The sequence below is a fragment of the Actinia tenebrosa genome, unplaced genomic scaffold, assembly GCF_029948245.1.
Source record: "Actinia tenebrosa isolate PJP-AT-01 unplaced genomic scaffold, QUT_ActTen_1.0 PGA_scaffold17__23_contigs__length_9995812, whole genome shotgun sequence".
Taxonomy (NCBI): Eukaryota; Metazoa; Cnidaria; class Anthozoa; order Actiniaria; family Actiniidae; genus Actinia; species Actinia tenebrosa.
Genome location: NW_028292577.1, coordinates 6,262,197 through 6,285,252, shown reverse-complemented (window position 1 = coordinate 6,285,252; position 23,056 = coordinate 6,262,197). Strand labels below are relative to the sequence as shown.

The window sequence follows — 23,056 nt, the reverse complement described above, 5'->3', positions numbered from 1 at the left end:
AAGGAAAAACAAATGTTGAAGTGGTTTATCGGTATTTCCCTTTTCGTATTTTCCTGTTTCTAATGACCATAAATAAACCATCAATCCGCTATTTAATTCCATCCAAGACTTTTTCAAGTTTAATAATGGATAAATAAAAATATAATATATAAGATCTTAATTTTCTCATCGAGGTTTTGGTTTGACTCAACAGTCATTATTTTTATCGGAAGAAAGCCTTGGAAGGAACTGGTTAGACAAATACAGTTGTTTACTATGTCGATAGTAAGAGGAAATTGGCTTAGTTTGCCGATCTAAATAAGGTGAGGCAAAACGTCATACAACTCAAGTTCCGGTTTGTATTGGAGTCGCATGGATATCTGACGTATTGCAAGGCCCTTCGTGCTGGGCTATGATGAAATGGGCTGCTCACCTGACCACTCCATGACATGTTTTAGTCAACATGGTGCCGACAAAGACATCCCAAAAAATCCCTAACGATGAATGAATGGATACATGAGAGTCGAGGAACGTTTTTAGAATAGAATAGTAATGAGTGCCAAAAGATCTCATTTGTCTTGGTGCAATGAGTCTTTCATTTCAGCTCACTGCCTGTCATTCCCTAGACCATCATATTTTTTTATTTAACGGCTGCGCATAGCAAGACACATGAATATGGATACAAATAAACCACAGTCAATCTTTTTTTCAAGAGAATGACAAATGGTCTACACTAATGGCAAAATGGTGCACCACAACGCCGGAATAAGATATGTTTTGCACTCATCATTAACTGAGGAACGTACATTTGCATGAGAATAGTAAAATGACACCATGATGAAAATGGCTTATCAGAGGGGTTTTTTAAAAATATTTTGACATATGTCTCAAAAACTAAAAGTGAAATGTGAAATTGAATGAGAAATTAATTTATTGTTTGTTTGCACGTATACTAAACAACGTATTTGTAAGCAGAAATAGTTACTACAGATACAGACTACATGATATTCCCCTACTGGCAGAGTCTCCTTTGAAGTTCTCGCTAGCGCGGGAGAAATTAATAGGAGACTCTGCCTCCAGGGTAACATGATATACCTCTTTGAGGGGAAAGGTTGCACTTGTTTACCAGTATCAATCATGCACCTAAAGCAATAAAATCTAGTCCCTTATTTTGAATCTCAGTTGCCCCTCGTTTTACACACGTTAGCATAACCAAAATAAGCTAAAAAAGTAGTTCTGTTGCGTAAGCTTTATTATAAATACATCTATATGACTTGAGATGGTTATATCTTATCATCTCAGTAATTAACGTTATAGAATAACTTATTCAATAAGATTCACATCATTTATAAAAATATAACTAGAAAATAGTTTTATGATCGTAAATAAATAAATAAACTAAATTATCCTATTTACATTAGTCGTACTATTTACAATTTTAAAATTATTTTGGTTGATATTATTATCAATGTTGTTGCATTCGTTTGTGTGTTATATGATACTTTATCATGAATAATACTCCATGTGAAAGGAGTTATGAAACTAATACTTGTCTATAAATAAAAATTAAATACTTTTGTATAATCTAACACTGATGTATTCTTTTAAAATAAGGCAAAATGCTTTTGAATCATTTTGAAAAACCGAACCTAAATATAATAGTCTAATAATCTCTAGTGTCAATAGGGCTATAAATTGTTTTAAAGACGAAAAAGAAAGAAAGAAAGAAAGAAGACTTCGCGTTTGATCAAAGTGACTTTACCTAAAATGAGGCAGTGAGAATAGAATATATCAGTACGGATGTACAATATATTATTCTAACACATCGTTATGTTATAGACTACGTAAGGGATCACTCTACCCAAAATATAACTCAGCTGCTTTCTTCCAATTATTTTATGTTCGTCCAGTTTCACTAATTCTTGATTCATTTTTGTAACAACGTGGAAGTCAATAGAGCGAACCAAAAGGCATTCTCTGAGTTCTATAAACAGAATTTATTCTGATCTAGCTTGGGTAATACGAGCAACACCATATAAGGTATGATGGACAAAAGATGACATGACACCTTGAGATCCGTCACGTGAACACGAAGCCCCAGTCCAATGCACTGGAACATTGTCTCATCATCAGGATGCAGAGAAGCAATCCCTAGTGATCCATTGATATGAATGGTGATTCTTTCATCTTTCATCTTTCACCGAGCAAGGAATATTAAAATTGACAATTGCCTCAACAGGCTTATAAGTCAGGCTCTCCTACTGTCTTCACTCCCTTGTAGTGTAATTTGAATCCTTTCTTCTGTACGGAGCTGTCAGATTTAAATACTACAACTGCTACTCTTCCCCTGACTTGGATTTGGGTTGGTGAAGGATGATTACCGCAGAGACGACAGCCAACTCGGTTTCCTAACTCATCAAGTATTGCAACGTAGTCACTTCTAAACGCAAGCAACAAAAAAAAAAATCGTTAGGAAAAGTTTTTTTATTAAACGGAATTCAAAAATAAGGGTTGTGTCTTCTAAGCGCAACATGTTTATGGTATACGAATATAGTACAATTTGGCCGTGGTAGAAGTGAGATTCTAGCTTATCCTACACATTTTCAGAATCGTTTAAAAAACATGAAAAGGGAAGCTTTTAAAAGTGAAACTGCAGCATCAGTGAGTTTCTATTAGTCAGCAGGTCAGTTTTGTATTGTCAGGACAACTACTGACTGAAGGTAGAAGCCAAAACGCCCTGGGAACGATATTGTAACAGTATTATCGAGAGAATCAAGGTAAAAGATCTAGACTTTGAACTTACCCACAGTCGTCGTCGCGTTCAAGATAAAGGTGATTAAATGTGATATCGATGGCAGCGTAGTCCTGGGGAAGACTGATGGTCCATTTACAATGAGAGTTTGCAGGATATGCACTTGGGAAATTCGGTGATTGGAATGTACCGACAGGATCATTCAGAACACCTCCACAAACTGGGAAGAAAAGATAATGAAGTCATTTAGATAAATAATTAAAATATATACAAAGTAATTTAGGAAAGAAAACACGCCTTTCAAAAAACAACTACAGCCATATCGACTCGGAACACGAAAATATTGAAAGTATTTGTCAAACTTACCCACAGTGCTCTGCGTTGTAGGCTTGGTTACTGATTTTTTTTGAAATGTGGTACTACTGGTTGTTGTTGTCACGTGATCTACAGATGTTGCTTGAGCTGTGGTTTGTTTTGCAGGGGACGAAGTGCTTGTTTCCATAGCGACTTCAGTGTTTTTGATTGGGATTGCTGTGGTGATGGCGTCACGACCCCTTGTCGTTTTGATGTTTCCTTTGGATGTTACGAGCGTCCTGGTTGTTGTGCCAGCTGTAGTTGGGTTTAGGGAGGAAATAGTGCTTGTTTCCATGGGAACTTTAGTTCCTTTGATTGTCGTTGATGTTGTAATGGCACCTGTGTTTGCCGTTGTCTTAGTTGGTGCTGTGAGTTGAAGAAATTGGGAATTTAATTCATGGTAACTAAAGATTCACTGCAAACAAGTAAGCAGGAAGGCAGGCATGGGGGAGGGGAGGGGGGGGGGGAGGGACGAAAACAACTGTTGATGATTTGGCATGGGCATGTAGTCTTATGTTAAATTCATTCAAGATGGCGACTATGACAACAGGTGCAAACCAAGAAGAACATGGCAGGGCCGTAACTCGGGGGGGGGGGGAGCACAGGGTGCATGTGCACCCCCCCCCCATACTATAAAAGCTAAAGGTCCGCTCATCCATCTCCTTGCCATACGGCCCTGCATGGCATAGAATTATTCAAACAAATAAAAATACAAGCAAACAAATTTAAAGTATTTATCAGCTTCTTACTTGTTTGTGTTAGTTCCTTTCGGCACTTGACATTCTTCACGACAATGATATGTCTATCCAGTCGTCCATTTCCCTTTTTAGTCACATCACACTTAAAGGTATCTTCACTTTCATCTCTTCCTCGTGGCAGCAACAAAGACCCGTTAAGTGTACTATGGAGCTTGAACTCACTGTTAACCCGCGAATTTGATTCATTATTAGAAGCAACGAGTAACAACCACGTTGCATCTTCTGAGACCTTCGACGTCTTCTTGTGCCATTTCACTTTATCCAGCTTTCTCGGGTTTGTTCTGTGCATCGCGTCGCACTCCAGGACAACATCTTCTTCTATACAGACTTCACGTTCAATTTTCGTCACTTTACCTATAAGTTCGGAAACCAATTTTTTGTTAACAAACAATAAAATAATGCAATTTCTATTTCTTTTTGAGTCTCCTTTTTCTTACTTACCACAAGCAACACTAAGCTTGATAACGTGCAGTTTCCTTGGTCCTTGTTTCACTATACACTGGTACAACGTCTCATCATCAGGGTTTAGTGATGATATCTCTAGTGATCCATTAGGATGGATTGCTAGTCTACCATCTAATGCCGTGTTAACGGAGCTCAGTTTCGAGCTGCCATGCCTAATACTTGCTATATCAATCCATTGGCTTCTGTTTTTGTCCTGGTATCGCCAAGTTAATTTGCCATGGTTATTTCGTACAAAATGTGGACAATCTAGGATTACATCTGTGTTGTGACATTCTTTTTGATCGTGTGTTGTTGCGCTCAAAGAACCTGCAATGATGAATAAACGGAAATATTAGGAAAAACAAAGGACCCGCTCCCCATAACAAGGGCCTTACTAAGTTAAAATACAAACCACTGTTTGGCAAATGGAGATACCAGACTGAGACTGGTTTAGGTCATAATGAAGTAGTTGATAAAGTACAAATCCGTACAAAAATACAAAATTATAGATTGTAGCTTCTTCTCTAGTTATATTTTTGGAAGCACACGCAGCCCTTCAACCACAACGGAAGTGATTTACGAGCTGATAATAAGAAGATCAAGGTTGCGTGACCGCTATTTATCACTACAGAGACGTGCAGAAAGACTGACCACGGCAACTGAAACAATTCACTCGTGAAGCTGCTACGACTGTAGCGGTTTGACAACACGTGTTTTTGCGATGTTTTTTAGGATATTAATCATTTAAATCAAGTCCTATCTACAGAATTACACTGATATATCCAAAAGGTCTTGTTTACTTCAGGATTGCAAACTGAAACAAAGGATTTAATTTGGCAAAAACAATTGCGCAAAAGCTATCGCTCTACAGAATATTTTATTTCTAGCCTGCTGCGAAAAACAGCCTGACTGTGAAATACCGATAGTGAGGTAAGTACATAGAGATACATTTAGTCTTTTTGTAGCTAGATCATAGTAAAACTAGAGTTATCTTACCTTTGATAACGAATAAATATAAAAGCGTCGGTAATACTATACGAAGGCCACTGGCTCCAAGCATATTAAGGTCACAAACAAAACTCTTTAAACAACTATGAAAAATTCTTTACAAAAGTTTTTCCAAGCTTAGAAGATTTTTCTAAGATGTAGTAATCTTTTTGGTTTTCGCCCGAAGATTTGAACTCGGTTTCTAAGGTTTGTGGAATCTTTTGCTTAACGAAATTGAAAGTCGATTTTGGTTTAGACAAGTTTTCGAAGGTACGAATTCAAATGTATGTCTGTCAGGTCTGGGTCATTGGACTAAGTTTATACTCGTCTGAAAAGCGAAAATAGCTGATTAGATAACAGTCAGGTGATGGGGTGTAACGCAAGGGTAACCCCCCTTCTACGAAAATCTGTAGTTCCGTCATGCTAAACACGAGGAAGTTTAAAATATGGGTGTGGTATGACGACATGTGATTGGACCACTTCTATATAAGGAATGCGCACTTTAATGGATTCCTTGGGTTGAGTAACTGTGTTACGTGACCGCGGGAATCAGGTTTCTATTTTCAACGAAAACGAATGACTTTATGGATAAAAATTGTGTGCTCGTTTGGAAGATTTATCTTTTGGGAGATTTATCTTTTGAATAAATTTTCTGAGGATGAATGCGCATCTCAGCACGTTATCGTCGTTACAGTTCATCATCTTTCTCTGAAGACAAAATAATCCCAGTCACATTTGCATTTCGAGTGCTTATCTGACTACATGTGGTCGCCGTAAAAAAGGGGAGGGCAAAAAATTAGACAGGAATGACCAAAATAATTTTCCAGCATGATACCTTGCGACTGCCTTATGACCACAATCATTATTCTCCACATTAACAACACATATACTTTCATATACTTTATTATTATATATTCAATTAGCTTTTAGTACTTTGTAGTTAGACTGATCAATTAAGACTAGAGGTTAAGCAACAGGAAACTCAGGTATGTTTTCAAAACAACGTTTCGTAAAAGCCGTTTCCGGTGTGTTGGTTCATTTGTGGTGTCGTTTGAAAGAGGAAAGGAAATGATGGGACTGCTTTTTCTATAATAGGAGAGACTTTAGGAAATGCTTTATCGGACACTTACTATTCCATAGCTTGATGAGAGCACTCGATTGATTACACGGCAAAAAAAGGTTGCGTTATCCACTCATTTTGCAAAAATTAAGGAAAACTAGAGTAAACGTAATAAATATTTTGCATGTAATTGGAAAAGAATCAATTAAGAATATATGATGCATATGCAAAATGTAGCCGAAGAATCGAGTTCACGTTAATCATAAAAGTACTTATATGCTTTTAAATTGATTGACACTGCGATATCAATTGCTCCGAAATGAAGATCTATATGTCATAAATAATTTATCCAACAGACTCTCTTTATATATGCCTTCTGCCGGAGAATTAAAACATAAAAATCACAGAGCACACACGATACAACCATGAAAAAGTACTGAAAAATAGTACGATATCATGTTGGCAAAATCTTTTGGTTAATTCATTGTATGTTTTAAATTTAAGTACAGCAAGGAGTTACCACTTTTATATGATAGTTTATAATTCCTTTTCAACATAGTGCTTTATCGTACTGAAACTGACTGATGTCTGGGTTAAACGGAAGCAGTTTTTAGTTTGATCAAGAGTAAAATATCCCCTACAAAACGTATCTTTTTGGCTTGCATTTCTTTGGAAGTTTGCCAGTTAACAACGATTAGAACCGCCGCACATTTGCGCTAAGACTTGAGGATTTTTTGTCTCTGACTCTGCGTTGTATGATTGCTGTTATATATGTTATAAGATGGCTTTTTATTCTTAGCAGTTTAGGATTATGACATTAGACGGGTGCGGACATGTACAAAGGTACGTGGGTATGGTTGAGCGCAGTTTTCTTCAAAAGAACGATGTGCAGCTTAGCCCAGACGCTGTTAACTCTTGAGCACAGATAATTTTTTTTCTAAAGAAATTTCTCTTGTTTAATTTTCCTTAGTTGAACGATAGCCAAGATCATAGGTAGTACTTTTAGATACACCACATCAGCTGGAATAGGATTTCGTATGAGCAAATGCTCTCACTACAGTACACAGCTGTAACCCTCGAATGGGTTTCGCTCTAAGCCAATCACAATCTAGCATAAAAATGATCGCAAAACGGACAGTGGGCGGAGCTGAAATGTATACATTTCCCACACAGATGAAAGGCGCTCTAACGAGCTGGGCACATGCAGTTTCAATGCGGTTATAAATACTCGATACCGACTGTGTACGCCAGAAACCGGCTAAAACGTTTTCCCCGTTATATTAAAATACTACAAGAAAAACCGAAGAATATGAAAGAACGGAGAAGAAAAAATGAAAAGAAAAACTAAAAATATATGAAGGAATATAAATAAATAAATAAGATAAATCAATAGGAAGAAAAGAAAAAAAAGTGAAAGTGAAAACGTATCAATATTATATATTGGGTATCCTGTGGTAACTAGGTAGCAGTCTTCTCAACCGTGCAAGAATCCAACATGGCAGAAGAAAATTTGAGTGACGAGAAATATTTTATCTCTTCGTGGCCTCCGGAGAGTGCGGTGAATTCTAAAGGCTCGCCTTGCAAAAGAACTAAATATGACCAAGATAAAGACACCGTATTATCGAAACATGTTTACATTGAAAATTCGTCTAAAAATAGTCGTCAAGTCGACACCGGAGATAGAGAGTCTGAGGGTAAATTAGTGAGAAAAGCAGATAAATGCGATACTATACTTAATTTAAACAAAACAAATGACAGTAAAGACTGCTTGTCTTGGGCTTTGCCTGCTCTTGCCAAATGGTGGAAGGAAAAACAAAAATCATTAGAAATTTCATGCGAGTGGAAAATCCCTGATTCAAATAATCCGAAGACGATTCTGCATCACGTCTCGAGGTATTTTATACACAATAATTAGTGCCATTTTTATACATGAATCTCATTTCTAAATAAAATGCTCATTTGTATTGAAGTAATCATTTAAAGATATTGATAAATAATTCAAAAAGGTATTTCTGAATGCACCATTTGTATCAATTGATGAGAAAAACAGCACTTGAGAATGTTTTCATGCAGAAAAATGATTTTACTTTTTCGTGACGTTTGCTTCAAGGAACAGGAAGCTTCTTTTTTTCATTTCGTTGAACGCATTCCAAAGGATTTATCCAAACCATGTGGTTTCGGGCTTGAACTTTGCCATTAAGAAGTTGGTGTGGTTTTAAGAAGTGTCTGTAGCCGACTGTGGGCGACAATAACCATCTGGATTTTGCCCATTGGATATTCATAAACTATAGTTAAGCTTAAAGTGTTTATGAAACCAAATGTTCGACCTCCGTATTATTTTAAAACAACAAAATTTAACATTTTCCGAGTATCGTGATGCTATTTTTTTTGGAATTCAGTGTAACTAAATAATTTTTTTTCGCCTTCGAAAATCAGTCATTTGCACCAAAAACTGTCCGGGGTCTGGGACCTAGTTTACAACCACGATGACGTCACTGCGAGGACTCGTGTTTATCCGTGCAAGTCAGTACAGAGTTGTATTTTTATAGTTTTTGTGCCTCATTCGCTCGAATCTATCATGTCTGACTTAGAATCAGAGTTATCCACGAACGAAAGTATCGAAAATGAAGACAGTAATGATGAGGACGAAATCAATTTTAATTTTGAAAGTGTGTTCAGACCGTACGAAGACGAACCACTCGCCTTGGGTAATGATCTGGCAGAAGAACAAGTCGGTGATGAGGTCGATGGAGATGGCCTTACAGCAGATACTTTAAGACTGAGATTTGAGAAAATAGTGCCTCTACAAAATTGGTAAGTTTATAGTGTATAATTGTTTATTCGTAAGTGTCATGTCTTTGTAATTGACAATTTATCTCTTGCTTTCAAAGGTGTTCTTGTGGAAATTCTTCGGGCTCGATAGAATCCATCTTCGGAAACTCGTCAGGATTTGAGGTTGAAGGATTGGTTTCTTCAGTTGGCTGTTTAACGGAAGCTAGACTATTCACTATTTGGTCTTTCACAGAAATATTGCAAAGTATCTAAAATAAAAGTAATGATGTTTTGACAAATATTCTATAGGAGGGATTTCACGGCTAAAGTGATACAAAGTCATTACCGAGTTTGTTGAAAACTTGCCTTTCGTCTTTCTCGTGCTGTTTGCATCGTAATTAATGGCGTACCCACCGTGTCGATTGAAGGAATTGCAGTTATTTTAAGCCATGGTTTGGTTCTAAAACTACTTGCATTGACAAGACTAATGTCCGGTCTTTGGACAAAACATTTAGCATGAAAGTGAACAGAGCATAGTACAGACGAATCACTTGGCTGCCAGCCGGGTCTGTGCTTTTGTACGAAACGAATCCACGCCAATCTCCTTTGATCTTTGGGAAATTTATGAAAAGAAACGTTTGGAGTACTAGCACTGTTTTTACAGCTTAGGTTACCCGGCCCACCAGCCACACAGTATCTTCCTCCACGCTTTTTTGACTCCGCCGACATCACTTACAGTGTAAGTAGAATATAAATATATCAACAGAGCCAAAGCGACGAGTCCTCACAGTGATGTCACAATGCTCGTATGGCCGCGCGACGGAGCCGGACAGTTTTTGGTGCAAATGACTGATTTTCGAAGGCGAAAAAAAATTATTTAGTTACACTGAATTCCAAAAAAAATAGCATCACGATACTCGGAAAATGTTAAATTTTGTTGTTTTAAAATAACACGGAGGTCGAACATTTGGTTTCATAAACACTTTAACCAAATAAATTCATCATATAGGCACACGAACTAAAGAATTGGCCAAACCTTTGAAGCCCAGTTTCGTCACCTTGGTTCAAATCCGTAATTTGCTGTGAGTTTAAGCTTATATTTTTCGACAGCTTTTATACTCTGTACAATATTAATATTTTATTCAATTGTTTGATATATGGTATTGTTTTTCTTAGTCGGGTGAGATATTTTAGCTGTTTGAAATTTATGAAATGGTATTCATAATCATGATCAATATGTTGTCTTTAAATTACTAAATCCTTGCTTGTGTAAATATTCTATTTACATAGATGACTATCCTTTCATCTTGATAAATTCTGGATTGAAATGATCCTCTCATTTGAATTATAAATTAAAAATGAACATTAAGAACACAGAATTCTAATAACAACACTTGTAACTAATTAAGTCTTGGGAACCAAATGACGAGAAGTGATAATGGACTTCCTATTTGCTTTACTGTCGCAATCTCAAGCCTTATTGCTTACAGTAATTATTGTTCTCTTAGACTTCCAGAGGCAAAGCAGTTCATGATGGCTCAAGTTAAACAGCTTCAAAAACAGGTTTCTTCTAAGCCTGGTTGTGTAGGAATCCATGTTACTCTAGCTTCATATTATACTAAAATCAGAGACTTGACTAAAGCTGAGGAAGCTCTTGACAATGCTCACAAGCTAGACCCAGAGAATAAAGAAATTCTTTGGATGCAAGCAAAGGTTAGACGGGATAAAGATCTGCAAGAACAAACCCAAAAATACAAGGAACTAATGCCTCCACCAAAATCCAAGGATCTCAAGATGAAAGAGCCATTGAAGGTAATGACAAAGTGAAGCTTTTCTATTTAAGATTTCAAGATTTTTGATGCTGTAGGACAGTATACACTTATCATGAATTCTTTGCTCTAAATTAAAGTTATCTCTATTCAAATGTTTCCCCCCTTGGTACGTACAGCACAAATTGAAAGTCTTAATTTTTGTTATAAATCTCTTTAGTTATGGTTTAATTTATTTTTGGAATTCAAGCTGTGATGTACAATTGTATTTATAATGTGTATTACTTAATTTTTTTCCAAACATTTCATTCGTAAGACATATTCTATGTTGGTGAATAATTGATGAGAGATCAGGCTATGACTACACATTTCATTTCTCCTATGCTTTAAATTAATAATAGTTACATTTATAGTAGCAAAAGCATTGACATTTTCTTTATTCTGCCAAAACAATATTTTCAAGAGCAAGGTAAAATGGTAGTAAGATTTGTCTATAGCCATATGACACAATGCCTTTCTAGTAGCACTATTCTTTGGAAACCTTTTTAGAATTAATTAAAAAAAAAATCATGTTAGTTTTCAATATTTTTGTATGATATTTTCAAATTGTTCAGATGGGAATCACATTGTTTAAAACTAAAAATGCCTCTATGAAAGGGTCTACTCACTGATATTGGGCTTAATGTTGTTTATATTCTAAATTTAGTTTATATATATTGGTTTACCTATGGAAGTAAATTTGTTTTAGTTAAATCCCTAAAGTGCCTCATGGAATAATACTTGTGGCATCACTATAGATTTAAAACAAAGTTTTTTTAGGATATTGTTATGATATTGTTCGGTGTTCATGTTGAAAAATTATTGTGATCATGCTTAAGTTAATATTGTTAAAAGGGGATAATTAATTAAGAAAAAAAAAACGTGTGAATGTCTCGTTACTATGATATAAACATTCTTATCAAACTCATTAATAATTCATGAGGAAAACACAACAGAAATCACGACCGTGAAGAGTGTTGTAAATCTGATACAAAACTGTGTTCATTTGCATAAACTTTAAGTTGGATTTTCTTGGCCAAATTCACTTTAATTTTGAAAATTTTAGTGAAACACAAAGGAACTAACCTAGACGTTTGATAAGTCATATACAGTATTCGTGTCCATGTTGTATCAGATATACAATTACTCGGCTACCCTTGTGGTTGTATATCTGATACAACACGGTCACTCATATACTGTATATATTACTTAAAATAAAGATTTGAAAGGAGTTTCAATAATGATAATAATATTAATAATAATTATTATTATTATTTATATTTATAATAATATTTAATAATTTGATATTATTATTTGATATTTATTTATAATGATATTTTTTAAATATTTATATGTTTACGGAGTGACAAAAACACATTTAATAATAATATTGATAATAATAATAATAGTAATTATGATGATGATGATGATGAAGATGACAACAAAAGCAACAATGACAACAATGCTAATGATAATAATTATTATTATATAAAAAATAATAAATTGATAAAATAATGATAATAATAAGGATAATAATATGAGCTATTATAGGCGCAATCTATCCAAAATAAGATCGTGAAATTAATCGTGTGGTTCTGGACCTGTCAATCATTTTTGTAGTTTTTAGATGTCATCAATATTTAAAGATAATAATGAGTTATAATTTTAGACTTGAATATAGAGTTTCATGTGCCGTGATTCGTGTAGCGACCAGTGATTCTGAGAGGATAATCACTGCTCAATCGGTGATTATGAGGTTTCCCAAAGTTTGCCAGAGGGGAAGTAATACTAAAACAATTTTTTATTTTCTCAAACTGACGTATAATATTTATACAGAACAATATTATATGTCTCTTTGTTTCCTCTTCTTGTTTTCTAAAATATCAGGAATTCTGGTGCCATCAAATCTACTATACAAACAAAACACTAGAGTTTTAAGAGAATCTTTTACAAAAGGGAATATTAGACAGGAAATCTTGGGTTTTTTAGTCACAACTTTATCGTCAAATTATACAGTGTACTTATCTCTAGGCTTCATGTAACATCATTTCTCAATCATATTTGAGACTACCAGAAGGTAAACAGTAATGCATTAGTAAAGAAATAGTAAAGAATGATTTTAGATTTTTTTCAATTTTTTTGCTTCTCCTTAAAGATTATTTACTTGAATTCTTATTGGGTCAAAAGGAAATGGAGTGAGGCATGGATGAGAGCCAAACAAAAAAAACACTTTATTTAATAGAGACTGTAGGAGAACAATACCATCATCTTTTCTCCCATAAATCCATAAGTCAAATCCATCAAGTTAACCACTGTCTAGAGTATTGAGCACTTTATATTTTTTAGAATGGAAAAGATTATTCATCCTGGATATAAATTAAAGATTATACATGTACTTATTCATTAATTTTACCTTTCAGAGATTATATTTATTCACTTATCCAGTTTTTTTTCTTATTTCTGCACGCTCACACAGGTACGCACTGTTGTGTAAATTTGTTCCACTTGCGCTTCCATAGTTACGTGTTTATTGTCTTATGAGCTTGGGATTTTTACCAATAAATTTTTTTACATAGAAGAAGCAAAAATATTTATAAAACCTACATACATTTCCATATCAGGTTTTATAAATGCCATTACATTCAACAAACAAGTATTAAGTAGATATTATAATATTGTGGTCTTATGCTTGTGTTTATTAGTACTAAAGTTACATTTATAATTATTTATCAAACTCATTAATAATGCATGAAGAAAATACAACATAAATCACGACTATGAAGAGTGTTGTAAATCTGATACAAAACTGTTCATTTGCATAAACTTTAAGTTGGATTTTCTTGGCCAAATTCACTTTAATTTTGAAAATTTTAGTAAAACACGAAGGAACTAACCTAGACGTTTGATAAGTAATATACAGTATTCATGTCTGTGTTGTATCAGATATACAATCACTCGGCTACGCCTCATGGTTGTATATCTGATACAACACGGCCACTTATACTGCATATATTACATAAAGGGGTTTACAATATTATGCTTTTTAGTACAAGCCAGAGTTTTTTTAGATGGCTTTTTAAATTAATTATCTATAAAAAATGTAGAGTGACATGATATGAATCAAGCTTCACTTACAACCATATTGACATATCACATATCACCTTTTAAAAACCATTTTATCTTTTAATCCATGCCACCCAAAATAGCATATTGTGTAGTTCCAGAAATACCCACCCCACAGAGGAATTTGGAATTTCCGAAGAGTAGGGGGTCAGAGAAAGAACAAAAATTACAGAGTTTGTATGGAAGAAAATTGGAATTTCCGGGGTATAGGGGGGTGTCTTAAAAAGATTCCTCCATGAGTGGGGTATGGATAATTTTTGGAGCCACACATTTTTCATTGGGCAAAATTAAGAGAAAAACGATGGCTGGGGAAAAAATACTCAACTTACAGGATGACTCGTTTAAAATATGGGAAAAATCTTAAATGCAGTTCTTGTTTTTATTTTATTTATTTAGTCAAGGATATGTTGTTAATGATGTTAAACCTGGCTGTGCCTTGATAGATTATCTCTGATATCATATTTTACTACTGCTTCAACGAAATTCATCAAAGCTCATCTTACTTACTAGAATTTAGTCAAACTAGCTTCTCTGCTAAAATGACAAAGGGATTGATTACAATCCTTTTATGAGAATATGTGGACGCTCATAGCACTTATGAAATACATTAAGATATAGAAATATAGATAAGTTATAGTGCTTGGGAACAAGGTTATTCCAGGCGAAAGACCCTTGGAATTAAATTTGGAAAAATTAATTTCTGACCTCGCTGGGAATCAAACCCACTGACCTTCGGAATTGTACTACCGATGCTCTAACCAGCTAAGCTAGAGGTCAGACTGAGAGCAGGCCAGGGGTGAAATAGATGTTAAGTATAATCCTTTTACATTGCCACGTAATGCTATTAATGGAACACATACCAGATAATGTTTTATGAGCTGACAATATTAATACAGCTATGTTGATAGTGGATATCAGTTTGACTAAAATTAATAATAATATGAACTCAGAAATACTGGTGGAATGAACTGAATATATTTTTGAAAATTACCTTTCAGTTTAATTTTATTATTACCTTTTTATTTAAAAAAAGATAACCTTTCATGCTACTATAAGATAAATAAAGTACCTTCATTATTAAAAGAAAGCTAGTTTTGAATAATTTATAAGACAAAATATGTAGGCAATACACGTAAGACATGAGGCAATTTTTTATATTCGATTTTGTTCATTTATTCATTATTTTGTTTGTTTTGTTTGTTTGTTCATACATTTGTTTATTTTGTTCTTATATATATATTTTTTCATTGCATTTATTGATTTAATTACTTATTCATTCATTTCATTTATTCATTCATTCATCCATCCATCTATCCATTCATCCATCCATCCACCCACCCATCCATCCATCCATCCATCCATCCATCCATCCATCCATCCATCCATCCATCCATCCATCCATCCACCCACCCACCCACCCATCCATCCATCCATCCATTTATCTAACCATCCATCCACCCACCCACCCACCCATCCATATATCTAACCATCCGTCCGTCTGTCCGTCCATTCATTCATTCATTTATTCATTCATTTATTCATTCATTTATTCATTCATTTATTCATTCATCCATTTATTTGTTCATTTATTCACTTTATTCTTTTATTCATGCATATTCATGTAATCTCCAGGTTGAGCGACGTCATCACTCCACCCTTGATGCAAGGGAGTTCCTGTTTAAGTATGCTCTAACTGGCACACCCATTATAATCACTGGACTTGTTGAAAGCATGACTGAAGAACGCTGGACAATACAGTACATAAAAAAAGTAAGTATCTGCAACTATTTATGGTCCTGGGCTGTGTCTTGAGAAAAACACAAAACAAGTAAGACAACAGCAACAACAACTGTGTAAAAAACAGACAGTAAAGGTTTACTTAGCCTTCTTTGCAGGCATCACCTTCAGGCTCCTTGGGCTTTGTGTGGAGAAAAAAAAAACGAAGGGCGAGATCTTCTATGCCAGATATTTCAAAACAGGAATCCCAATGACTCTTTTGGATAATGAATATAGAGTAGCCTGTTGAAGAGGTTACTTTTTACTTGCTTGCAGGTCTAAGACTGTAGCATTTGCAGTTCAATGAAAAAATGAGTAAGAAGATGGAAAAGAGAGGAAAGAGAGAACGAAAATAAAGGAGACGAGAGAGAAAGAGAGAGAAAAGTATTTCTCCATTATTAGTTGTATTGTATGGATTTATATGCATATTTAATCAATGGTATGGTTGTAAATTTAATTTGTTTCTTAATATTGTTGATCTAAGGTACTTGGTCATAAAAATGTTCCCTTGAAAAAAAGAGTAAAGGAGTCAACAGAGTGGGCAAAGCTTGAACATCATGGCACCATGTCTGTAGAAACTTTTATTAACTCCTTACATGACGATAGAAAACCAAGTTGCCTGTTTGATTGGAGTCTGTCGACCTTCGCACCAGAACTGGCCAAGCAAATCACAATCCCTAGATACTTTGCTTCAGATTTTCTGCAGAGAACTGAAAAGAGCTCAATGTACCAAGACAGTTGGCCTAGTTTGTTTATTGCACCAGAAGGAATGATAACTGATTTACATGTTGATTCATTTGGATCCAACTTTTGGATGGCACTTTTTGAAGGAAGAAAAAGGTAGTTTCTGATTGCAATATTATTATTATTTTATTATCCCCTACTATGCTATATAACAAACAAGATTTTGGGTCTTGGGTATTCAAATTAAGATTTTCAACCAGGGGATTATCACCATCTTAAACTATGATATTCTACCTTCATATCAACAGATGGACATTTTTCCGCAAAGAAGATCTTCCCTGCCTTTATCCTCACTGTGACCAAGACTTTAACATTGTCTTTGATGTGGATTTTTCAAACCCAGACCTTAAAGACTTTCATCTCCTTAGCACAGTTACTCCTATCCAGTGCATGTTGAAGCCAGGGGAAATTCTCTTCGTCCCACATGGATCACCACACTACGTTGAAACACTTGAAGACTCGCTGGCTGTATCAGCTAATTTCATTGACCTCTCAAACTATAAGAGTGCTCTTGAGGAATTAAAGGTTATGGGCATTATTGACCCACAAGCCGAAAGTTTGTACAACCAACTGTCTGATGATAACTTTCCCACAAAAATGTGGAGTGAACAGAAGGATATGAAATGGGAGCAGTTTAAAGAATGGCCACGGGATGACTATGAGATGTATGATATCGACTTAGTGGATTGCCGAGAGTAACCCAGTCTTATGATATGCAGAAGCTGATTGTCTTCTATTTAATTAAGAGCTCTAATAATCCCCATAGGGTGTGATAAGATTGGACCCTGCTTAAATGGTCAATATTTTCAATATATGAAGAAATATTTTAAAATGACTAAAATGGTAAATATATTAAATATATTAACTAAATATATTATTGCTACCAGTATTTAAAAGGCAAAAAATCAGGGATTTCAAGATGGGTTAAAAGGAACGTCCGTGATTTAAAAAAGAAATATCATTCTTTATGGAAAAATGTGTACTGTGTATGGTATTATTTAACAGAAAATTACATCACATACCTTATATAAATCTGGGAGTGCACATAATAAACCCATGAGAATTACTATAAATTAGTGGTAAATAGTTGAGTACTAGAGTGCAATACCATATCTCTGTGAAAAGTTAACTAATAAAATTGTTCAATTTAGGGCAAAGTTTTGTAGGTCTACAGTTTACTGAACTTACTAGACAACTAATTTGTGCAAATTTGTATGATTTCTTACGAAGTTTTTCATGGATATATGTTATATTGTTTTGTACAATTTAGTACTTATAATTTAGTTTTTAGTGCATTTTAACAGGTTTATTTTGACATTTCACTCTAGGCTAAAATACATTTTATGTGCAGGGTAGGAAAATATTCAATGTTGTGGCATTATATTTACTGCAGCACAACACGCAAAAGTGACCACATTTAACGTTAAACTGACACATTTCGATATGAATCTGGCTGGTTTTACCAAATAAGGCATGCAAACACTTGTTTGGTGGTAAAAAGCCAGTGATTAGAAGTATGCAAATAAATTAAATGTGGTCATACTTTTGCATGTGGTGCTGTAACAGAAAGGGGTTAGTTTAGATAATCGGAGATATTTTGGTCATATATTATTGACTGTAAACACAATTATTTTGAGACAGCAGGAGTACTAGTGGGTTTGCTTTAAGCTCAACATTTCTGTAATCCTGTACATTTACGACAGAGGAGTGTAATTCATGTTTCTATTTTGTTTATGCTCGGAGTAAAGTTTTAATGTCCTAGACATTTTGCTTGAAGCGTATTTAATGAAGTCGAGCCGTGTTGTTAAATATTGTGCAACTTATCAGAAATAAAAATCATCATTCTGTGGAAGTATTTTTCTTTTTTTAGCAACAATTCACATTTACTAACCAATGAAGTGATGTTCTAAGCAGGGTTTCAACAGAAAACTGCAGCTGGTGAATCTTGATGGGGATTTTACATGAACTCACTGCCTTTTGATTAAAGTTCTCCAAAATTTAGAGAAAACTTGAGAAAGATTTGCTTGCTGCTCCCTGCCTATTCATTACTTTTTGCTGCTTACTCAAGCTGGTATTGAACCCCCAAATAAGATACTAACCATCTTTACAATTTATCTATATTGCTTTCCCATTCAGTGACTTAATTTGATACCATTTCAGGGATTATTCCCTTGCCTCTCATTGGCATGGGATGCCCTTTGGTAGCTGGAGTGAGTACTTTGCTAGTAACCTTGGGAGGGAAGGGGTAAAGAGTTAGAAGAACTCCAGAAGTTATTCAAGAAGTGCCTTTAATAACTAAATGGCAAGATCAATGTTTCAATTTTATTCCATGATAAATTATTTATAGGCTTAAAGAAAAGGAGTTGACAGAATTGTTTTTGTTTGAGTGAAATATATGAGCCAGAAAAGTTATTCTTACATGGCCAGCTGACGAATTTAATTGTAAAAACCAGAGCTAGTTAAATCAATTGTGACTTGTACAATTTTGTCAAAATAGCACAAATAATGGATGACGCTGACTGCATTTGTACACTTTACGAGTGATAAAATTAATTCCTGAATGATCATGACCTGTTTTATAACCTCTATTCCACCGTAACAATACCATATTAAACTACAATAAGGTAAATATTATCCCAGATATTAGAACCATGTCTTTCTTTGTTTTATTTGGGTAGCCATCCAGTCTAACCCTTCAAATAATCCTTCTCCTTTAACAGCACACGCAGACTGGACGAACCAAGGTCTATTACGAATGTCATTTAATTTTAATTTCTCTCGGACCTCGGAAGAACTCAAAGCATTAGGCATGTCTTGTTTGTTAGCAATCACAAGCAAGATAACGTTCTGAAGTTCGTCCTCACTCAGAAGTTTCTTTAATTCGAGTTCAGCTTCTCCAATCCTTTCCCTGTCTGCGCTGTCCACGACGAAAATGAGCCCCTGGCAGCCTTGAAAATACACTCTCCACAAGCTCCTTATCTTATCCTGACCTCCTATATCCCATACAGTAAAGCTAATATTCTTGTAAGTGACTGTTTCGACGTTAAAGCCTAGTGTTGGAACAGTAGAGACCACTTCGTCTAACTTGAGTCGATACAAGATGGTGGTCTTGCCCGCATTGTCTAAACCAATCATGAGGATCCTACACTCTTCTTTACCCAGAAGACGACTAAAAATCGACGTGAAGAAGTTCCCCATTTCCTTTAGGGTTGATTCTATACAGCCAACTATCACAAATAACGAGAAAATCCCATCTAAAATACCAGTATTGTTTGTATTTTTGCTGCTTTCGACAACTCATTCGAAAACCGACACATCACTATTACTAATTTGCATTTCGTGAGCGTAACAAAATCAAGCACATAGATATCGCGGGCTCGTAAACAAGATGGCCGACGTTCGGTGGATAAAACTTTTCGCTGGTCAAAATCGCATTTTATTTCTAAGTAGTCGAAGAATATGTGGATGTAAAAATGGTCGTATGAGAAGATTTGGTTTTAAAGTTAGGCAGTTTTATCAAGGTAATATATATTTCCCATTACTCGTACAATCTGTACTATGAGCTAGTTGGGTCACAGGTAGCCCAAGCTTGGTTTCTTTGGTGTTATAAGGAAATGTATGGGGATTCTTCAAAAATTTCAATAAAACCATTGAAACGTGAATTAAATTCTCGAAATTTTACCCGATCATTGAGAAATAATACTTCTTTCGCTCTGTGTGGTTATTTTTTGAATTTAGCCCGTTTTAAGATTACCCCCCCCCCCCCCCCCCCCCACCAGTAAGAAATAAAAATAAAAAGCAACTATTGTCAAAGACAAATAAATGTATATTTACATGTATACTCACTCTTATTCATGAAATGGTATTTCTTTTCTTAATTTTATTTTTTGAGTCACATTTTTATATTGTAAAGCGTCTTTGCATGAACTTACGGATATCTATGCTATATAAATTATTCCTTATTATTATTATTATTATTTGATTCGATTGTTGATTATGATTTGTTAAAATTTTATCAAAGACACCAGATATTAATTAATACCATACTTAGTAATGTTTTCGCATTAATTCAGGGAATCCTCAATTGTCCAGTAGATTACCAGTCATCCATCATGATGAATATAGCTGTCCATGGCCGACAAACCATAGGTTCAAGATGGCTAAGTTTACAAAACTGATGGAACACCTGATCAAAGATAATGTGGTTGTGCCACAACAGGTTCTTTACCCGACCAAGGCTTCTTATGATGATTTGATAACCACACATACACCTAACTATGTCAAGAGTTTTATCACAGGGTCCATAACACCAGATGATTTGAAACAAACTGGGTTTAAGTGGTCGGAAGGATTAGCAAACAGGTGTCAGATGGAAGTAGGTATGAAAATGATAAAGAATATTTGAAACATGCAAGTTAGTAGTCTCCCCCACAGCCGCTTTCAGTGTCGTCACGCAACGCTCATGGGAGAAAGCGTTGCGTGACGACACTGAAAGCGGCTGTGGGGGAGACTAACAGCCTCTTTTCAAAATGAATTACTTACTTTCAAGATTACAATATTCATTGACATCCAAGTTAAAACGATATTTGGTGATTTATTTCCAACCCAAATTACTGGGTGACCCATTTAGTTCAAATTAAATATTGTCATTAACTGATTAAAACAAGTGTAAAAGACTAAGAATATAATTTTTCTGTAAACTTTGATTTGTTATAGGTGGTACCATTCTTGCTGCTAAGATTGCATTGCATTATGGTTTAGCATGTACTACAGGTGGCGGCACACATCATGCATATCCTGCGCATGGTTCAGGGTTCTGTATATTCAATGATTTGGCAATAGCATCCTTTCACCTCCTGGACAACAATCTTGTATCCAAGGTCATGATTGTTGATCTGGATGTTCATCAGGTATGCCGCCTGCATTTTCAAATCATTTACTTTGTAACAGTATTAAATTTAGGGAAGGTATGTTATTTTATTGGGGAGGGGGGTTCTGAAGGAAGGGGTCTTCAGTAAAAATTTGAATTTTTTGAGGAGGCTAAAACCTTTTTATTTTGACAAAAGCTGTTTCCTTGTTGACTTAATTGGAGTTTCATGTTTGTTGTCGAGTTACACACAGATGTCAAAGAGAGTGTTGTCTTAGCAAATGTGTCTGAGTGCGTAACTCGAATCGTGTAAGTTGAAGTGCGTAACTTGAATTTTTCCCATCCTCAACTCAAACAAAGAATTTTATTCTCAAGAGAATACATTATTTTAAATGGGAAAACATTACTCCCAGGCTAAAGAGGTCTATTGGCCCTACCTAATGTCCCGGGGGGGGGTTACGAACCTATATTCACTATACAGGTACATGTATGGTTTTCAGCGATTCTACTCTGGAACAGGGTATATCAAATCACACTCACTCTGGTACAGGGTATGAGAAAATTATGCTCTCTCCTCTCTGGAAGTACTTAAAAAAATTATTGAAAGCTCGACACAGTCATTAACTAAATCTTATCTGGAACAAATTATACCTTTACGACATTTATTCTGGAACAGGGTATGGTTTTCAGCCATTCTACTCTGGAACAGGGTCAGGGTTCAGAGGGCTCAGCGGCACATCCCTACCCTAAACGGGCAAGAGTACCCCCTTCCCCGGGCCTAATGTTTGGGTATTAATTGAATATATACTCATCCAATACTGTTCCCATGTTGAATATTTACTCATCCAATACTGTTCCCATATTGAATATTTACTGATCCAATACTGTTCCCATGAATCTTCTTATTATAGGGAGATGGAACTGCATTTATATTCCAAAACAACCAAGATGTTTTTACTTTCTCTGTGCACTGTGAGAAAAATTTTCCAGTGCGCAAACAGAGTAGTGATTTAGATGTAGGTCTGCCATTTGGGATGGAGGACAAAGAGTATATCGATACAGTTAGAACACATCTTGCATGGTTATTGGATAGTTACAGGCCAGATATAGTGTTGTATGATGCAGGAGTAGACCCACATAAAGATGACGTTTTAGGAAGACTTAATCTTTCTGATCAAGGTAAAAAGAAATTTTTTTGTTAACTAATTTTTTTAAGATAAATTTTATTTCTCTCTCACTTATGATGGTAATATGCTTTCACTAGGGCTGTTTGACAGAGATAAAGAAGTATTACAAATGTCCTTATGTCGAGGGATTCCATGTGTAACAGTAATAGGTGGAGGTTATGACGATAACATTGATGTACTGGCTGCACGTCACTCAATTGTCTTTAGAGCAGCGACAAAGGTTGGTTGACATCCCTAACACTCCTTTCTCCCCTCTCTACAGCGAGTATGGATAATATTTTTAAGCCAAATATTTCTTGTTCTGTTTCAATTCATATGGAAAATCCTCAACTTTGTCATGTTTTTTTTTCCAGGTTTGGTCTGAAAATGTTACTTGATGATATATGTAAGTGGTACAAAATGTATAATTATCGTAATTGTAAATAAAGGAATTTGATAAATAACG

At 35.1% G+C, this 23,056-nt stretch overlaps 4 protein-coding genes, 1 long non-coding RNA gene and 1 pseudogene across 6 annotated transcripts; 3 read left to right on the top strand and 3 right to left on the bottom strand.

Annotated features, from left to right (window-relative positions):
• Nucleotides 1-892: 892 nt before the first annotated feature.
• LOC148910357 (uncharacterized) lies at nt 893-5,583 on the bottom strand. The gene is made up of 6 exons (XM_031698377.2): nt 5,284-5,583; nt 4,285-4,614; nt 3,835-4,197; nt 3,098-3,451; nt 2,783-2,951; nt 893-2,419 (listed from the first exon to the last, which is right to left on the bottom strand). Exons 1-6 carry the CDS (start codon nt 5,345-5,347, stop codon nt 2,221-2,223), a joined length of 1,479 nt encoding a protein of 492 aa, XP_031554237.2. The 5' UTR covers nt 5,348-5,583; the 3' UTR covers nt 893-2,220.
• On the top strand, nt 4,929-23,056 carry LOC116291243 (uncharacterized). Of its 2 annotated transcripts, none has more exons than XM_089031924.1 (6): nt 4,929-5,217; nt 20,631-20,936; nt 21,274-21,467; nt 22,336-22,603; nt 22,689-22,831; nt 22,965-23,055. In XM_089031924.1, the coding sequence occupies exons 2-6, from the start codon at nt 20,714-20,716 to the stop codon at nt 22,986-22,988; spliced, it is 852 nt and encodes a 283-aa protein (XP_088888050.1). In that variant the 5' UTR covers nt 4,929-5,217; nt 20,631-20,713; the 3' UTR covers nt 22,989-23,055. The 2 variants fall into 2 exon arrangements, with proteins under 2 accessions (XP_088888050.1, XP_031554248.1); XM_031698388.2 differs by lacking the exon at nt 4,929-5,217 and adding an exon at nt 19,933-20,078 and having other exon boundaries at nt 22,965-23,056.
• LOC116291236 (uncharacterized) lies at nt 7,754-18,409 on the top strand. The gene is made up of 5 exons (XM_031698376.2): nt 7,754-8,227; nt 10,615-10,918; nt 15,670-15,807; nt 16,298-16,653; nt 16,806-18,409. Exons 1-5 carry the CDS (start codon nt 7,830-7,832, stop codon nt 17,254-17,256), a joined length of 1,647 nt encoding a protein of 548 aa, XP_031554236.2. The 5' UTR covers nt 7,754-7,829; the 3' UTR covers nt 17,257-18,409.
• On the top strand, nt 8,913-9,455 carry LOC148910356 (uncharacterized). Its single transcript, XM_089031930.1, has 2 exons — nt 8,913-9,148; nt 9,226-9,455. The coding sequence occupies exons 1-2, from the start codon at nt 8,913-8,915 to the stop codon at nt 9,377-9,379; spliced, it is 390 nt and encodes a 129-aa protein (XP_088888056.1). The 3' UTR covers nt 9,380-9,455.
• Nucleotides 8,972-9,492, bottom strand: LOC148910355 (uncharacterized). The gene is made up of 2 exons (XR_016120094.1): nt 9,453-9,492; nt 8,972-9,375 (listed from the first exon to the last, which is right to left on the bottom strand). It is a non-coding gene; the product is annotated as an uncharacterized LOC148910355 (long non-coding RNA).
• Nucleotides 18,866-19,867, bottom strand: LOC116291247 (ADP-ribosylation factor 1-like 2 pseudogene; annotated as a pseudogene).

What these genes read in the sequence shown, in the direction of transcription:
- LOC148910356 (XM_089031930.1), top strand. Translation starts at nt 8,913, where the DNA reads ATGTCTGACTTAGAATCAGAGTTATCCACGAACGAAAGTATCGAAAAT. An exon ending in ATAGTGCCTCTACAAAATTG is followed by an intron (nt 9,149 to 9,225) that starts GTAAGTTTATAG and finishes TTGCTTTCAAAG; the next exon opens with GTGTTCTTGTGGAAATTCTT.
- LOC116291243 (XM_031698388.2), top strand. Translation starts at nt 19,946, where the DNA reads ATGGCCGACGTTCGGTGGATAAAACTTTTCGCTGGTCAAAATCGCATT. An exon ending in AGTTAGGCAGTTTTATCAAG is followed by an intron (nt 20,079 to 20,630) that starts GTAATATATATT and finishes GCATTAATTCAG; the next exon opens with GGAATCCTCAATTGTCCAGT. An exon ending in CAGGTGTCAGATGGAAGTAG is followed by an intron (nt 20,937 to 21,273) that starts GTATGAAAATGA and finishes GATTTGTTATAG; the next exon opens with GTGGTACCATTCTTGCTGCT.
- LOC148910357 (XM_031698377.2), bottom strand. Translation starts at nt 5,347, where the DNA reads ATGCTTGGAGCCAGTGGCCTTCGTATAGTATTACCGACGCTTTTATAT. An exon ending in AAAGGAACTAACACAAACAA is followed by an intron (nt 3,452 to 3,834) that starts GTAAGAAGCTGA and finishes TTCAACTCACAG; the next exon opens with CACCAACTAAGACAACGGCA. An exon ending in TACAACGCAGAGCACTGTGG is followed by an intron (nt 2,952 to 3,097) that starts GTAAGTTTGACA and finishes TTTTCTTCCCAG; the next exon opens with TTTGTGGAGGTGTTCTGAAT.
- LOC116291236 (XM_031698376.2), top strand. Translation starts at nt 7,830, where the DNA reads ATGGCAGAAGAAAATTTGAGTGACGAGAAATATTTTATCTCTTCGTGG. An exon ending in ATTCTGCATCACGTCTCGAG is followed by an intron (nt 8,228 to 10,614) that starts GTATTTTATACA and finishes TTGTTCTCTTAG; the next exon opens with ACTTCCAGAGGCAAAGCAGT. An exon ending in AGATGAAAGAGCCATTGAAG is followed by an intron (nt 10,919 to 15,669) that starts GTAATGACAAAG and finishes TGTAATCTCCAG; the next exon opens with GTTGAGCGACGTCATCACTC.